The sequence below is a fragment of the Aptenodytes forsteri genome, unplaced genomic scaffold (assembly GCF_000699145.1).
Source record: "Aptenodytes forsteri isolate BGI_AS27 unplaced genomic scaffold, ASM69914v1 Scaffold2, whole genome shotgun sequence".
In the NCBI taxonomy this organism is placed as follows: Eukaryota; Metazoa; Chordata; class Aves; order Sphenisciformes; family Spheniscidae; genus Aptenodytes; species Aptenodytes forsteri.
Window position 1 is genome coordinate 19,280,418 of NW_008795695.1, and position 19,288 is coordinate 19,299,705.

Sequence of the window (19,288 nt, forward strand, 5' to 3'; positions counted from 1 at the left end):
TCTCTTCCAACTTAATGATTCTATGATTCTACACTATTCCATTTCTTGGAATTTACTTGGATGTAGTGTTCTAGCTCTCCGCTCCTTCATCCACATGTCTTTAGTTAAAATAATGACAGTATGAGAGGTTTTTTCCTCCTGTTTGGTGACCAAGTATACTATTCCATTTCTTGGAATTTACTTGGATGTAGTGTTCTAGCTCTCCGCTCCTTCATCCACATGTCTTTAGTTAAAATAATGACAGTATGAGAGGTTTTTTCCTCCTGTTTGGTGACCAAGTATACTTCAGTGTGACATCTAAAAAGTTATTTTGAACAAATGTTTTTCTATTGAATAATTTAAATTGTCAGTCAGACAACTTGATGCCATGAGAAGAGAATATTCCAAGACCAGTGATCATCCTCTCAAAGCATTGTGCTGCGTAAATGTAACTTTCAGTTTGTGAAACTTGCCATAAAGGTATTGTTTCTGAAGTTCCTAAATCTCTGATTTTACTGCTTAATGGAGAAATGTGAAATGGTACTATAAAATGAAATTGGATCTGGAATACCTGTGTTCTCTCCATTCATAAGGTAGCTGTATTATAAATATTGCTCTAATAGATTGTCCTACCTCATGCTGAAGGACACATTTGAGAAAAAATAGTGAGAAGATCAAGTTTGGAAAGAGAACATGACATATCTTGCTGCTTTAAGTTATTGGGAACCCTGAGTTTGTGAAAAGTCTGAAAATATTGTATACAACCTGGCTTAGCTTTTGGCATAGGCAAACAAGTATTTGTCTACGGTAGCAGACTAATGGGAGGAAGTGGCAATATGGTTTCTCAAGGGCCTACCTAATGGCTGAGAAAGGCAAAGAGAAAGATGAACAGAAAACATCTTGCTGTCAGTGCACAATGCTTTTCTAAGATAATATAATGCTTTCTTGCAAGGAGCAGCTTGGTCACATTTCCTAGGTCTTCCTTCTGGAGAGGTGATGTGTGGGATGTGTCTTTCTCAGAAAACTTTACTTGGGACTTCAAGCATTATCACAGAAACAGTGAGGCCAAAACATCCATGACTTTATGGAGCACTACCATCCCTTTTTACCTTTCCCTCTGTGAAAGTTAAGATATATGAAATGCCTGAGGTCTGTTTTACCCAGCTGTCTGTAGCAATTTCCTTAAAGTCGTTTTAAAGCCCATCCAGAACATCAGGATGAAAGAAACAATATAGATGTTGCTTTAATTCAGCATAACATTTACTCAAACCCTTTATCGAAAGACAACTCTTGAGCAAAAGCAAGACTTAGAGAAGGATTTGTGTAGAATTGTTACAACAAAACTTTTGTCATCTGAATAATGTTTGAGTATAATTTTATATGAATATATACAATATATTGTATAATGAAAACTACCTTTCCTCCTGGATCAAAGAAATATTTTTTTCATCTAGAGAAATTACTTCTCTAATTTAAATTAAAATCTTAATATTGTATATTGTTCTATAAGCTAATTGAAAGTTTCCCAGAATTCATCATAAAGGTGGCAAGACTTCAGTGATGGACTAAGTGATCTCTGTCACTCACCAATCAACTGAAGTGTTTAAAACTTTTAGGAATGAGAAGTGTTGCATAAAAGTAGGATACCATGAATAGGTGCAAAGTGACTTTACAAAATAAGTCTCCTTCTCACTTCTCCTTTTTGATCATCTTCTCTGCCACATGCAGATACATACAGGCACAAATCTTTGGTCATCATGTCTAGTATCAAAGCCAGAACATTTTAGTTCCTTTTAGAAATATGGCTTCTTTCCTTTTCCCGTTCTGTAGCACTTCTGTAGTTTAATGTGAGGCCTTTCTAGTTGTAGGTATTCTGATTCCCTGTGGAAAAAAGAACAAAATATAATCCTTGAAATTAGGTTACCCTGTCTGCTCTTCAAAGATCTCTTACAGAGAACGAGGGAAAAACAATCAGTGCAGAACTCTCAACTTCAGGTTGTCTTTGACAAAATCTATGTTTGTAGCTTGGAGTTTTTCTACTGTATTTTTTTTTCCCTGGACACTATGGACTTTCTGTTATTCTAAAAGTTTCTTTTAGAGAAGCAGACATACAAAGGCTGTATCGAAATGAATAGCTTAGCTCATTTCTGAACATAAGAAAAATACTTTTAAAAAGGCTTGTACCACAAGTGTAGAAGTAGCTAGCTTAAAACTGGAGCACAGTACTGGAAAGCTGGTTTTTTTCCAAGAGTTTTGGGCCCCTGCTTAAGAACAAAACTTAGCTCTCAGAGTGTTGGATGTGTAAAGTAACGAGCAGTTGAATTTTGGTCTTGAGAAGAAGAATCTGCTGATTGTTCATTTTGTTCTCCTGAATGTCAGTTCTGGAAATCAGTCTTCAGTAAACAAGCTAAGTCTCTACCTGATCTGACCAAACTTTTAAATGACCCAAACTTCCAGCTTTGGTCTTCTTGTATCAGTACAATGTCTTTCCTTCTGTGAAGAATTGTTTTTGCCAGGTAAAGTCAGGAGCGAACCCAGGTAAGTTCTTCATTGGAGAAGAGAAAAAGCCTCAGCAGGGGAACATTATTTATGAGCAGTTTAACAGATTGGCATGATGTATGCAAACACCATTTTATGCCTGAATCTTTTTTCTAAAGTGGTGTTACAGCTGATTTTATTTTTTTTTTTTTCCCTTAAGGATATAATTTAAAGAAAAACAAACACATTTAACCTCTCTCTCACTTAGAAGACCGTCTGGAATACCTCAGACATTCATAGCAGAGATGAAAAGAAGTTGGCTCTTATCATTAGAATGCTCCTAGTTGCCAAGGTTGGCTTTAAAAATTTTAAGAGTAAGATTCAGATGAAAATTTCAAATGCTTGAATCTATGCCAGAAGAGAGCTTGAACTCAACTGAGAAAAGAGATATCCATGCAGTCAAAATCATTGTTGTGTTATAAATGTGAGGTGCTTTTCAGACAAGGCAATTTGGAATTTATCCCAAATACACCCACATAACCGCTATTTGTTTGAACTTACATATATAGTGGGTCATTTTGTCAATTTTTGGCATCTGAAGAAATTGTTTCTATGCCAGAGTCTTAGAATATGGGGGAGGTGGGGGGGAGGGGGTTTAGTCAATGATAAAAAAATACTGCTGTTCATCAAAACATTATTTAATTATCTTACTGTTTTCTTTGCTTTACTAAATGTCATAATAATGTTTTACTGAAATCATATTAATAACTGTGTACGTTACATGTACTGTGTACATGTTACTGTTAATCTCAGGTAAGTAATTTAGGCATCATGCAGATAGCCTGCTTTTTCTTTCATTCTTTTAAGAGTTGCCACATCTTCTGTGTAGTGATTGTATTAACAGCATAAGTAGTATTTATGAATATAGAAGTTAATTTTTAACAATTCCCTGGAAACCCTTTCACATGAAATCTATAGCAGCAGTGCCTAAGAAGGAGTACAATTCCTGCTTCAACACACTAACCTTTTCTGGTGGCACAATTGATATCAACTTTTTAAAATTGAGGTCAAAACCCATTTTTAAAAAGCATTCTGGTTGGGATATGTCTTGAATTAATTTAATTCTATTCTTACTCTTTAAAATTCAATAAAAGCAAAAATATCTGCTTTTCTAATAACAGAGATTAATGTTAGTTTTACTAATGCAACTCTCATTATATTTTCATCTTTCAATTTAAACAATCTGTGTTTCTCCATCTAAAGAGATTTAAGGACACCCATGAGGAGGTAGTGGAGGTCTGAGATAAGCTGATCAATATATGCATTATTAAAATGGTGGACAGAATGCCATTACTGCTGTAGTGTTGATGACAAATAGAGATGCTTAAATAAAGTAGTTTACTTGTTTTTTTGTCAGGTCATACATTATGCACTTTCGATTTCCTCTACAGTCACCACGAAGTGTGGAAGAAGTTAAGGAATTCAATGAAATTAGCCTGAAATCATTAACTGTAAATTACACATTCATTTAGGCTAATTCTGCTTTCAATTATGGTCTGCTTATTATAAAGATGTATTTGTCAGGGCTCAAGGTAGATAAATTCTTCTTTTTTTTTTACCAAAAGAAGAGAAAATGTCATTTATTGCTACCTATTATTTTTATTGTTAATGTGTACATATTTCACAACAAAACTTTAATCAGAAAAGCTGACTTTATCTTCATATAGTAAGAACATTTTTTGGAATGGGATAGTATGAAATGAACATTCATTATTTTTAATGCTGTTCTGTGCTACTGCTTAAGTCTCATGTTTTTTTCATTCTCTCCTTTTTAAATTTCTTATACTGAAATATATTTTAACTCACTTGGTAGAAGTCTGCAGATCAAAACTAGGGAAGGCAATGAGAATTGTAAATAGATCTTAACACCATACTTTTTGTACTAGTCTAAAACTCAGGATTTACAGACTATCATCGTGTCCATCAGCTCCAACATCCAGAATGAAAAAGTTGGAAAAGAAAACATTTAACACATTGGCTCACTGTTTTCCTTTAGTAAAAGAGAAAGAGACTCTTCCTGTTTGTGACTAAATACAAAATATACAAAGTCAGAAAGTTCCCATTTGCATTTTTCTGTTGTTTTGAGAAGATAGATACAATAATTCCTGCTCACACACTTCATGGGATGTCGTATGCATATCTGATTATGTTATCCTTGTTCTGTTGCACAAGAGATATTGGAGGAATGTGGCTTTAACCCTCTTTTGGAAATATAATGCCACTAGGTGTATTTGGTTGGTATGGTTATGCAAAAGCAGTACAAGCTGAAAGAAGGTATTTTGTGTCCTTCTCATTGTTTGTACATGTACATAGCTAGGGTTGACCTGACTACAGCAGCAGCACTCCATACAGCAGTACTGCTCGTTCCCAAATACATAGCTCAAAGGCATTTCTGGCTTTTAAATATCCTATAAGTTGGTGTAGTTCTGTGTTCCCCTGGAATATCTGTGACTCCTTCCTGCTCGTGGTGTGTCTGGGCAGAACAGACCTTTGTGCATGTGCCTCCTGTTTGATTGGGTTTGGGCATAGACATTTCTGTGAAATAATTTGTCTTCGGAGACGTTTAGAAAGTATATTATATCTTTAAGCTGTTATACAATTGTAATGTTTAAAAACCAATATGACTGTTGATGTCACTTTTAACACTATCAGATGAGAGCAAAGCACACAGTCCATGGGGGAACGTTTTAAGTTATGCTACCTGCTGGCTTACTTGAGCTGCAGACCTGCCACACTCTAATGGGACAGAATGATGTAATATGAGGTGAGCACAAAGGCTAATTAAAGGAATAGATTTTCCTCGTTTGGAAGCATGAAAAAGGCTTAGTATATTTCTTTTTTCCATTGCACTTCATGCAAGAATCAAGTATGAATTGTAAAAATTTCTAAACCTAAAAATGTCTAAGTTAAAGAGCTTTAACCCTGGAGTAACCCCACTCAGTTTTTATGCAGAGCAATGTCCAATGGTAGTTTACTTGTTATATACAGTACTCTTCTTTATTTGTGAAAATCAGTGATGGTTCTTAAGTGTCAATGTGATTGTTTAATCCATTTATCACAGATATTAACCAAACAATGGATTCCCTTATGACAGCAGATACACTCTGTGAAAGGATCCCAGTCCCACTGATGTCCATGACACAAAATTAACATTTTTTACTTTGTTGTTTCCTTCAAGAAAGCACACTTTGCTAAAAGGTTTTCCTGATTCACAATTACAAACCTTATGGTCAGTTCTTGACCACTTAATAAAAAGTTTATTTAAATATTTATAGTAAAATAATGTAGTCATTTCCTTAAGTTTACTTTCCTGAAATGTATTAAGAATTTTTTACCTGTGAGTGCTCATATTATAAAATGCAGGTGTAATTCTCATTATTAGTTCTGTTAGGTATTTCCTGTACAGAGCATTTCATATCAAATATAATTCAAAGTGTAATGAACTTTTTAATATTGAATTTATAATCATTCATTAGTTTGCATAGAAACCCAAATTTTGCTTAATAGTTAATTTAACTGAATTGGTGAATTTATTATGTTAGAAGCCTATAACATGCCTGTGCTGCAAAAAGAATTTTCTAATCCCTGGAGTAAAATATCTGTTTTCCACTCATGGCATATGGCTCTGCTTTTTGCAGTATTGTGTTTTGTGTTACACTGCACTATAATTATCTGCATATTTTAGCTCTATGCTACTTGAAAACAGTATGCATTCAATATTGATTAATAAATAGAGAAGAAAATGTTGAAATAAAACAGTAGTAAGGACCATTTAGATAAATTCAGTACAACATGTAAAAGACCCGGTGCAAAGTGTAACCCATGTTTCATCTGCATTTTTGTGTGGTAAGCATTGGATTCAGATTAATGGAAGCTTAAACTCTCTTTAACAAAAAAAAAACCCAACCAAAAAAAAACACACAAAAAACTGAGATATGTATACTTTCAGTAGCTTACCAAAACTTCAAATACCAACCTTGAGAATCTTACTTGTGGTCATTTTAAAAGCAGTGAATAGAAGAGAAAGGAGCTGTTGCTGGAGGAAGAAAAATGCAAATAGGAAAGAGGAAGAAAAGGCAAGAAAGGAGACAGGTGCCAAAAAAGCATGACAGGAAAGGAAGAGATGAAAGGGAGAAATACAGTTGATCTGAAAAGACGCAGAACATACCACCGAGCAATGTTAAACGTAAAGATATGGAAATTGATAATAAATACTGATTAAAGCAACTAGGAATTAATTTTAAAGGACTACTTTCCGCCCTTTAATTTTTACTCGTGCATGCCTACATCTAGGCTAGATTATATTTCTGAATTTTCACCTTGGCCTTGATTCTACATTTCAGAAATCTCAGTTCATGTAATTTTCGAAGAGGTGCATCTACACCACTACTAGAAGAGAGTGTTATGATTTAATATATTGGAATTTTTTTTGTTACTAATTGTTATGGGTTAACATGTCAATATCCATAGGTCCTTTTTTTTTTCCTTATGATATAACAGTTGCCAGCAGCAGTAGCAAAGTGGTAGCTGTGAGACATATTGGATTTTCCTTCACATTCTGGTAAATCTTGCTTTCAAGAACAATTAGCTATGCTGATGCGGTCCAATACAGAGCCAGCCGAAGCCTTGCCCCTTGCAGCTTGGTTTTGGAGTTGACCCTGATGTTAATCAACAAAAGGGATCCCTCTCACAGTGAAAATTTGATCAGCAACCTTGGGTACTTTGCAGCATGCTGGCAGTACATTCGCTCCTTTGAATACAATGGGATTTCAGGTTAAGCAAAAGCTGATTATCTCTTACATTTTTTTTGTAGCTACTTGTAATACACACATGGAAGCTGTTGTTGCAAATTTTGTTCTTAAATTGATGGAAACAAGGGCTAACACTCGGTATTTCATTGTATATCCACTTACAATAATTCTGTTTCATCTCTCAGACTTTCAAGAGGGAGCTGAAAACAAAAGAACCTGTTATCAGGAGTGCACTTGAGACTGTGCGAATCTTCTTAGCAGAGCAGCCTGTGGAGGGACTGGAGAAGCTCTACCCAGAACCAAGAGGTAATTGAAGGAAGAGCAGGGTAATAACAGATTGCTGGAAAGATCAGTGATGATCAGCAATGATTAAATAAATTCTGCCAGCCACTGTGAAAGCATTCCTTTTACACTGCAAGCTGAATGTCAGTATTCAGAAACTAAGCTAAAAATATAGATGAAAGAAACCCTTAGTGATCCTTCTGAACACTGTGGCACTAAATACACATGCATATTTATAAGCAGATTTTGAAACTGGCTTTAAACCTTCAGGACCTATCTATACAGGCCCATTTGAGGTCTGAAAGCTGCAATTTAACCTAAAATTCAACTTGTAGTCTCAGTACTACAGAAGCTGCCAAATACACTCAATGGCAGCAAAAGATTCACAGTGATTAATATCTATGTATGTGCAGAACTATTTTGCTGAATCAGGACACAGTTGGTAAACTTTTAGCTACACCTTGCATGTTTAAAAATGCCTTTATGTACTTAAGTGCATATTTTGATGATCTGTATGGTAGCAAGATTTAAATTTGTTAAGAGATTTTCAAATGAGAATACATTAATAAAATAAATTTCACAGGTGTCTTTGGTATGAATAGTTTCTTACTGAGCTTTGAACTTACCCAGATGGCAATTATTTTTCTTCTAAGACAGAATATGTCTTAAAAGCCTCTTGACTTTCACATTTAGAACTGTCACCTGAGGAAAGGGCCCACAACGTCACTAAACTTCTCCAAAGGCAAGCAGATGAGGTCAGAACTGAGTGGGATAAGCTGAATCTACAGTCTGCCGATTGGCAAAAGAAGATAGATGATGCTCTTGAAAGACTGCAGGGCCTTCAAGAGGCAATGGATGAACTGGACCTGAAACTACGCCAGGCTGAAGTGTTCAAGGCATCCTGGCAGCCAGTGGGGGATCTGCTAATTGACTCTCTGCAGGATCACTTAGAAAAAGTCAAGGTATGTGTCAGTGTATCAGTATTTCTGACTATAAAATAATTGGCTTGTTCATTGTATGAATCCCCAGATCAGGAATTATCTTGTAAAATGAGATTGATAGCTTTGTATCATAGTGATTTATATTTTAAAGAAAAAAAAAGAAAGTACATATAAAGAGTTTTATAATTTCTGCAATTAAAACAGAATCAAATCAACATTGAGAATGTATATTGCTAACGACAGTAAAAAGCACTACAGGAAAGTATAAATACCCTCAGCACACTCACTGTTAACTCAGGAGATGCAGAGTTGAGAGTAAAAAAAGCAAAATAGAATAGATAGGAGAATATATGATAAAAGTATAGAAAATTAATTCTGTTCTTTATTATACTTTTGTAAGTATGATGAGTACATAGTTGTGTCTATACTTGTAGAGTAGAATTTAAATAATTTGAAGTATATGGTTTTGTTGTAGTTTTGTCATGATGGTGCTAGTTGCTATCTGTCTAATTTGATAACTAGGCCTCAAAATGTAAGATAGTTAAAAAAAACCCAACAACCCTGGAAAAACTGTCATTATTTTCTATAACAATGCTTATCTGCTTTCAAGGGTTGTTTCATAAAATCATTGCTTATTGAGAAACCTGTAAGGACTTGTCCTGTTTCAGCATGACTGCCATGGCCAGATTTTATAATACTACAGGATTCCTTAAGCTAGAGCACAATAGAGGCAGTTGCCATTTTGATAAGAACAAAGTGCCTCTGTTCCATTCACATAAATGGGAATCATCAGTCATTTTGAAAGAGACCTGAGCTGACTGTTATTTTCTCTAGTAGAACATTAGGATCTAAGAAAGAGAAAATAGAATGACTACTGGCAAGAAAAAATGCCTTTAAAAATCAAATGTAGTTTATAAAAAAGAAAAAAAAAAGTCCATGAATTTTAATCACACAGAAAGTTTAATGAGTGTCCTGTACAAATATTACACAAGACAAATGAAGTACTTGGTAGCTGATGAGCAGTTAGCTGCAAAATTTGTTTATCTTCATTTAAATTCATAAATGAACAGAAGAGATCTATTTATAAATTCTCAGAAAGTGCCTTCTATTATAGCCATGGATTTTTTTGTGATTTTGAATAAGATATTCTGAACAGAAACACTGAATCCCTGATATTACTGGAAAATAAAGCAAGTCGCTTAATTCTAAAGCTTTGACCGTAACTGTTGACTCCATAATTATAGTGCTGAATCCTGTTACAGTTTAAAAAAAAAAAAATCAATCCTAGAAGACATACTGAAATTCTAATAACAGCCATGACGAAATAGAAATCTTAACGCTTATGAAAATCCAGAGGTACTATCAATCAGTAGTTGCCTGTTTATTCCTTCTGAAATCTTAATATTAGGGCCAGACAGAAACCAAGACTTCTGTTTTAAGATTTAAAATTAGGTGCTACCACCTACTCCCTGATTTTTATCTCATTTGTACCGTATTTACTTAAAATATTTATGAATATAGGCTATCATAAGACCATACCGTAAGATTATCAGCTAAATGGTAAATGAAAAAAACATACAGAATATATTCATATAAGTGATAAGCTATAACTTTTCATTTCATATATGGCAATTATAGTCTGCTAGATACACACACACGGCATATTGTGCTTTCAGCACCTTCTAAGGTAATGTAAGAACACAATAGGCCAAAAGCTGAGTAATATTAACTGTGTGAGTAGTACAATAATTGTCCCAAAATGTGCTGTCTAAAACGTATGTATTGCTCTAACGAAATGTAATTCCAACATAGATACTGAAGACAAATGTCTACCTAATATCTACTAACTAGGCAATGTAAGCATGTTTGTGAAATTAATAACTAGCAAGAAAGCTACAATTGTGTCTGCAATTTGAAGGCCTACATAAAACTGTATGGTTTTAGGTTTTGTAGGTTTTACCTCAGTTACTCATATTTATGACATTCATATTTTTTCTCAGAGTGAAATCTATTTTAGAAAAGTTGTAAATCAAGAACAGTAATTTATGTAACCCTAAAATAGAGCATGGAAATCCTTAAAAAGTTTTCAAGTTTGCATTTGCTTCATGTGAACTGGCTAGACTATAGAAACTTTTATCTTGATCCTTTATATCCTAAGCATATCTACCTGAAGTGTACAAATATTTAAAATATACCCACAACCCTAGCCTTAATTGCTGGTTTTAATTTTTCAAAACCTAAAAAAGAGGGTTTAATGTAAATATATTATCTGTGACAGGAGCAATAAGACATGATCTAACCCTGTTTTTATGTTGAACATGTTTGTTGGATAGTAAGTTCATTTCTGATTTATTCCCTCTCTTGACAAGTTTAGATGTAATCATTATTGCTATCTCAGTAATAATGATCAAATTTAGTCAGTTTTTCTCCCCCACCACCATTTTGTTTAAATGAAACCCAAACAATTGGGAAGCTATTTTTTTGTGTTTCATTTCCACAGCTATCAAAGATGGAAGAGAAAGATTATATTTCGGCTACTTTTATACAAGAAATTAAAGCAAATCTAGGCCTTTCTACAAAATGTAATGCATATTTATTTTCTTCATAAGACTTTAACAACTACATAAAATAAACTTTCAATAACAGTATTATATTCATAGTTACTTGTAAACCAAATTATTGCTTTGAGAGGAAATTAGTTACTACAAGAATTGCTAGTCTAATGCCTGAAAGTCTTAATAAGATTAAGAAAGCTAACATGGGAACATTTATGAAAAAGAGTATGTGGAATTGACTCAAAGTGCTAGCCAGGTGAGCAGCAGTGTCTACTTCGCGTGTGCTACAGAAATGAAGAACTTCATTCCTAGTCTAAAGTGAAAGTCCAATGATGGGAAGACTGAAGGGGCAAGAGATTTCTGGTAGAGGGACAAGTGGAGGGAGGGGGAAGAAAGCTCCAATCTGCTCAGCACTGAACTGGTTCCTCCTACATCCTAGTTACCTCTTCCGGTCTCCAGGCCCAGTCCTTAGCTCCAATACTGCAGTAATCCCCCAAAGTGCTGTACGCGTATAAGAATGGAAAATGAGTTAAAAGCTGTTGTGAAATTCCTAAACTGCAATTTTAAAACTTACCTTATAATATTCAAGGTTGGGAGAATCACTCAGACATTTGACTCAACTCTGCAGATTTTAGATGCCTTTGGTGTCTGTTATTTGGCCTGTATAAGCTGGTTTAACACATGCCTGGTTACTACTGTTTTCTTCTTGCTCCTCTTAGTAATTGATTCACTTAAAGGTTAAATACTTTTGCTTTGCAAATTTTTCAATTAAAAGGTAAATTTGCTGAAGAAGACACAAGTTATATAGCCTTCAGTTAAAACTTATTAGTAAACAATAAAGTTTTTTCTTTATAAATTATATTATCAGCCAAACATTATCAAATTGATATATTATACATATCTCATCCTTGCTCCGGTTTTTATGATGTGTATCGCAATGACTGATGATATTACAGCGTGAGGGAGAGTACCTATTACTCGAAATGTTGGTCACATGTGATTGCATTTCTTGCAAATCCTTCTCCTAATCAGTATCACAGTAGCCTTCCCAAACCTAAGCTGATGAATAACTTCCTAGGGAATGAGTTTATCCGGTGCCATTTGTCACTGTTCTCTTTAGTGATAGTTGGTGGAGCTCTTAAGGTTGTGCTGTAACATTGAACTCACACAAAATAATTGATCCTTGATCAGTTATAATGGATTATTAATACAGATCCTTGATCTGTAATACAGATTAATCTGTATTAATGTACCAATTGGTATTCATCTCTGATTCTGAGGACAAGAAATAGTTTCACACACTTACCCCAAAGAATGCAACCTAGACTACAGATGACCTATAATCGAAATATTCTTCAGACTTCTCTGCTGTCCTCTATTATTCTCCCTTTTTTCTTCTCTCGTGAGTGATCTTATCTGCAGACTGAAATATGTTACTTCCTTAATAACACACATTCTTTTTCTCTCTCTCTCTTCCAAGCATACCTTTCTGTCCATTAAAATCCAGACCATCACTTAACTGTCTTAAATTCAGTTCAAACCCAAATGAATCTATTAAAAGTCCCCTAATATCCATTGGTTGATCACTTTGATTGTAGCTCAGATCATATTTTAGACATGACCTGGGATTTCTACTTCTCTCTGAAGGAAATTCAACAGGTGCTTTCTTCTTGCAATCACTAACAAAAGTTTCTCCTTTTCATCAGAACACTTAGGGTCACATAAGACCACTACTCAGTTTTTATATTAAGCTTTTCCTGGTATGCAATCGATACGCAATCATACCTGCCTGATCCATTCGGCATCTTATTCAAAGACCCATTCCAGGAACTGGCAGCAGAACCACCTTGCCTCTCTTTCTTCCCAAAAGACCCGCCTTTGCTCCATACCAGCCAAAACCTTGATAATGGTTATGCTGCTAGCATGCAACAATCATTACATGTCATGCTGATTCCTTCTCACTGTTTTGTTGTCTGTCTGTAGACATCTGCTGAGAAATACTAATAGGAATTAGTACCCTTAGGAAGTTTTAGATTTTGATACTTTTACACTCTGAAAAATTCTTTTTTAAACTAGAAGCCACTATTTCAGGATGTTGCGCACAGAATTTTGTGACTGAGAAGGAGATTTTAGCGGTGTGGTTTATCTGTTACTAAAGGTAGTTCAGCTACTTATATTATATACATAAGCCAACGTACTTATGAGAACACAATGCAAAGCACTTTCTTATGCCAGTGATATTCTACCATATCACTAGTGGTATATGGCTGCTTCAGTTTTCTGTCATACACAACACTGTCAGTGAACGGCAGAGCCTCTAGACTCCATGGGGGATATAACTCTCTTCTGATTTTTTTTTTTTTTAACCACTGTAAAATAAATTTTAAAAAAATCAAGAACAGGCAGTACTGTCTGTGGTCTCTCTAGTTCAAAATAGAAGCGCGTCTCAAGAACACCTGCCAAATAAAAGCTGAATTTTGTAGTCCTACTTTCAGTCAATTCCATTCTGTTATAGAATGATTTGTTCTCCTTCATTGTCATGAAGAGGGCACCTTGACTCAATATGATTGTTAACTGTAAAAAGCAGAACAGAATTTAGTGGCATAAGTCTTGTATTTGCCTGTGAGCAGTTTTCACAAAAGTCTTAATTTTGCTTCTTAAGAACTGGTTGTTGTTCTTGCAGATTCACTTTTACAGTTATACATAAAGCAGTTACATGGGAAGACTATGAACTTTGCATATAGATTATAGATTTTAATGTATTTAATGTAACAAGTGTATTCACAAAGCCTGTAAGTATCCTTTTAAATTCTTTTGTCACAGGCTATTTACAATTTTAATACCATTTCTCCTAACTATTTTCTACAAAATTGTGAAACAAAAGGCAATGAGAAATTCACAAGTACTGCATAAGTAACCCTTTTTTGCTGAGATGTCAGGCCTGAATTATATGCTCTTTATTTCAGACTTTCTTCAGCATAATTGACAGTTGTAACCAATTGTATGTCACTGACAAATGTTCACTGAAAAGTGTCAACCTGAAACTTATTTCTAATTTGTAAACTGAACAGAGTTTGCAATTATGCATAGATCAGGAATGAACTGATCTGCTCATTATATACTCCAAAATTACTTTCTATGTGCACTCAATCCTTTTGTCCCTAGTCATGTCTTCTCTAAATGAGACAAAAAGTAAGACAACCCCTTAAGATAATTAGCTAAATTTCAGTTGTGTTCATATGTGGCCATAGAAAGAAAAAAACTAGATTTGGCAAGGTTAAAATACCATATTATTACAAACACTCTAATACTAAATCACCAACCTCAATTACCGGACAATGAATGAGCATAGGCAGTTCATTTAAAGAAAAAAAAAAAAACCCTTATGTATTCTTCTGTACTTCATTTTGGTACTGTTCAGCTACTGCTGTGCTGAAAAGAGGTATTTCAAAAAAGTGGACTCTTACAGTGCTATTATGAGGGAACTGTGCTGACAGCTGCCTACAATGGAGATTCTGAGAGCAGAGAGTTGTTGAATTTCTAATTTGTGTTCTCATTCATAGAAAAAAAAATTCTTCCAAAATTATTTGAAATGCTTAGGTAATTGACAATTTTCTATCCTTCCTGAAGAAAGAATTCTTTTTGCACGGAATTAGTAGGGGTCACATACAGGAAAATTACTGAATGACACCTAAAACCAAGACAATAGTCCACATTCATCCCCTCCTAGCAATAGAGATGTATACTGGGCATGAAGAGATCAGTTTTAAATAGATCCATAGAAACTATGCAAGAAATAATTACCTGGAAGATGGATCGAATAACCAGAATTTCCAGCCAGTTACATATCAATAGCAGTACTAGATCCATGTTGAAGTAAATTGTGGTCAGATTGTAATGTGATGCCTATGCTACTGTTAATTTTTTGCTAACATAGAATTAAGCTATGCATTAAGTTAAGCTAGCAGAACTCATGCACTTTCGTCTGTAAAGTAAAATTACATTACATGTACAGCGACTTCTGAGATCTTTTTAATTCCCCTTCTTTACTGATAGACTCTATGTTCCTTAAGAAAACAAACAAACAAACAAAAAAACAACAAAAGACAATATTTATTTTTCACATGGAGGTCTGAATTTATATCAACAGCAAATTACTGCCATTTAGAAGTAAATTAACTTGCCTGGTATCTGAACAAACTTACTTTTGTTCAACTTTTGTAATTTTTTCACATTGCCCAGATATCTTCCTGCATTATTCCAAACCCAACCCCTTTTTCGCTTCAAATTTCTACCATGTATAATCACTTTTTTTTCATGTGCAACATTGATTGGTTTCACTGCTGTTATAGAAATTTGAGGAGAAAATTTCTATTTAGCAGAGTTTGCAGGAGGCAAGCCTACAGAAGTAAGTGGCCCTAACATATTGTTTCAGCAGTTTCAGTACTCATGGACTAGGATGTATTTTGAAAATTTACAAGCATTAATCCCCACTATAGCTATACTCCCTATTATTCTTAGATTTAAAAACATCAAAAATACTAAAGCATTCCATATACAGAATTTTAGAGTATGAACTAAGATTTGATTAAGTATTTTTAAATTGTTTGTACAATTAAAAGATGACAGTATCCATTGGTTGACAGCTGAATAGGAAACTATTTGCCTACAGTATAGGAGATGGAAGTATTAATGTTTTCTTCAGACTACAACTGAAGCAATTACTGTTACAAATGCTTCTCAAGTTTACCATTTCATACATATGTCATTCTGGGGTAGAATCATGCAATAATTATTTATGATGTCTCCTTAGACTACTTTGAAATGCATATACATTTTTTCAGTTTAATTTGAAGCCAGCTGTCACCACCAAAGTCTATAATCAATCTGAATTAAATTGTCCTATTTTCTTTAGTAAGTCTTTTAATAAGTTCTGTGCTGGACACAGAAATTGTCCTTTTTCTTTAGTAAGTCTTTTAATAAGTTCTGTGCTGGACTCTGTGATTTTTAACTAATTCATACAGAATAGCCATTTCCTCCTCCTTCATTTGCCAGCTTTCCAAAACTCAAAAAATCATCCCTGAGAAAATTAGAGACGATCTCTATAAACAGCTTTTGTATGTGTGAAATATTGGTAGACTAGAGATTGTTCTAAGATACCATAACAGGATGAGATCATCTAATGGCATTGTAGAGGACTTTAAGGTTTTAAATATAAGTACGGTCAATAAAAAAGGAATTTACAAAATGGCAAAAACTCTTCAGTGACAGTTTTACTGCTAATATAAACTAAAACATTAGTAGAGTATATCAGAACATAATAAACTTTATTTTAAAATAAACCAAAATCTTACTTAAATTCACTGGAATGCTTTGACATCCTACAGATGTCCTTATTATATATAATATTTTTGTGAATCTAAAACTTTGTGGAGTTTGCTATGATGAAAGCAATAGTTGAAGTTTGCTGAATTTGTTAACGGGTCAACTTTCAGGATGTTGTAAAACATCAAAGACACTTCAGCTAATGACATTACCTAATTGGTTGTACAGCCTGGTATATTGTTTTTGTGTTTTTTTAAATGTAGTTTTATACAACAGAGAATTTAGTAGGGTTTTTTGGTTGTCACTATTGGAGGCAAGTTTAATTTTCTAAGGTTTGTTTTAAATATGAAATTGAGTTTAAAACCATGGAGTGCTCCAGCACGTAGTTGTACCAGCTGAAGTTAGTTCTGCTACGCTTCTTAGCTTGTAGGAGATGAAAGTTACTCAGTTGTGTCCTGTGGTCTCCTAATCTCATTTTAACAGCTTATGAATCAATTTATTTTCTCACATGAAAAGAAATATATTCACAAGTGGTTATTTAATATGTAATAGTCATGTATTTGCAACTGATACAAATTTAATCTAAAAGTCTCATCTGCCTTATGTTGTTGCTATGTAATCAGTCACATAAGATTGGAGAGTTTGTTAATGGCAATAACTATGGCAATAGCCCATATCTAAGTCCATTTTAAATACCTGAAGCAAGTCATCATTCCTTCTGCTGACTCCTTTTGCAATAAGCTATACATTTCTGATCCCACATTTAGATGCTACCACTGTAATTATAGTGAATGTTTTATGGAGTCTAGATTACATAGCTTTTTTGTCTATGTCAAGCTACCTATTTTAAGGGAGAGTACAAAATCTTTTTTACATAAGGATAATAAGAAAATGATGAGCAGGCAGAGAAGTGAAATCTTAGAGTAGTTTTTTTAAAAGTAAGACTGCCCTTGACCATACTACTTATTGGGAAACAGTAGCATAATTGAGATACAGAAACATTAATGTTGCTCTGCTAACGAACAAACAAAAAATGAGTATTCTTTAATTTACTATATTGGGAATCACTTTTTAAATGTAGTTTTATACAACAGAGAATTTAGTAGGGTTTTTTGGTTGTCACTATTGGAGGCAAGTTTAATTTTCTAAGGTTTGTTTTAAATATGAAATTGAGTTTAAAACCATGGAGTGCTCCAGCACGTAGTTGTACCAGCTGAAGTTAGTTCTGCTACGCTTCTTAGCTTGTAGGAGATGAAAGTTACTCAGTTGTGTCCTGTGGTCTCCTAATCTCATTTTAACAGCTTATGAATCAATTTATTTTCTCACATGAAAAGAAATATATTCACAAGTGGTTATTTAATATGTAATAGTCATGTATTTGCAACTGATACAAATTTAATCTAAAAGTCTCATCTGCCTTATGTTGTTGCTATGTAATCAGTCACATAAGATTGGAGAGTTTGTTAATGGCAATAACTATGGCAATAGCCCATATCTAAGTCCATTTTAAATACCTGAAGCAAGTCATCATTCCTTCTGCTGACTCCTTTTGCAATAAGCTATACATTTCTGATCCCACATTTAGATGCTACCACTGTAATTATAGTGAATGTTTTATGGAGTCTAGATTACATAGCTTTTTTGTCTATGTCAAGCTACCTATTTTAAGGGAGAGTACAAAATCTTTTTTACATAAGGATAATAAGAAAATGATGAGCAGGCAGAGAAGTGAAATCTTAGAGTAGTTTTTTTAAAAGTAAGACTGCCCTTGACCATACTACTTATTGGGAAACAGTAGCATAATTGAGATACAGAAACATTAATGTTGCTCTGCTAACGAACAAACAAAAAATGAGTATTCTTTAATTAACTATTTTGGGAATCACAACAACTAGTGTGAGAAACAGCCTCTTGTAGACCATTTTGCAAAAGAACCAGCACCTGGGAAAGAGCTGCACCAGATTTCACCTGATTTGCACCAGATTTCTGTTAATTGTATTAACACAATTAATAATAGAAGAGATTAACTATTTTCTCTTTGGTTAAGGACTTTTGGGCTAAATAATACTGTTAACTTTTCCCTGACAGTAAGTGCAGAAAAATTCCTGAACTCTAGAGAAGAAAAAAAGGTGACCAGTAAAAAGTCAAAATCTTTTCTATCTCCAACCCAGTTTGGCAGAACATGCTATTATTAGATCAACAGATTTCATTCAGAGCCAAATTTTTCCGTGTATGAACTCACCCTGCTGATTTCAGTGGGAGCTCAACATGCACACCTGCAGGCAGAATTTGACTTTTTAAGTATTGGTAATCTCTGATCTTGGTTTCCGATAACCTGCTGAGAGAGCTAATACATGTATAAAGACTTGGCTGTCGTTTTATGCCTCTGAAGTTCAGAATTGAGGTCAGACCAGAATATTTTTAAGAGATTGCTCTTTATCAATTTATCAGAAATAAGAATGGGACTTGAGCTTTTAGAAGGAGACTTAAACATTAATGTTTAAATACTTAAGTGGCATGGTTATTGCATGGACTCTAGCATTTAACATGGCTTTTTGTTTTAAGTTTGTCATATAAGAACAGCACAGATAGATATTAGTCTGATGATCAAGTGTTACCATTCCTGGACATGACATTAAATCAAAGATGCTCTTGAACTGTAGTGATTCTGTTCAAAAGTCTTCTTTTCTTGTCGTGGTTTAACCTCAGTCGGCAACTGAGCACCACGCAGCCACTCGCTCACTTCCCCCCCTCCCGTGGGATGGGGGAGAGAATTGGAAGAGCACAAGTGAGAAAAACTCGTGGGTTGAGATAAAAACAGTTTAATAATTGAAATAAAATAATAATAATAATGTAATAATAATAATGATAATACACAAAGCAAGTGATGCACAGTGCAGTTGCTCACCACCCGCCG

The 19,288-nt window shown here is 34.3% G+C and overlaps 1 protein-coding gene across 3 annotated transcripts in view; it reads left to right on the forward strand.

Moving 5' to 3' along the window:
* The window catches only part of DMD (dystrophin), a 1,230,427-nt gene that overhangs the window by 1,021,075 nt on the left and 190,064 nt on the right, over positions 1-19,288 (forward strand). For all 3 annotated transcript variants that reach the window (XM_009283051.2, XM_009283049.2, XM_009283050.2), the window contains 2 exons: positions 7,454-7,574; positions 8,244-8,512. In XM_009283051.2, the coding sequence (XP_009281326.1) occupies positions 7,454-7,574; positions 8,244-8,512 (390 nt within the window). The remainder of the gene's footprint in view (positions 1-7,453; positions 7,575-8,243; positions 8,513-19,288) is intronic.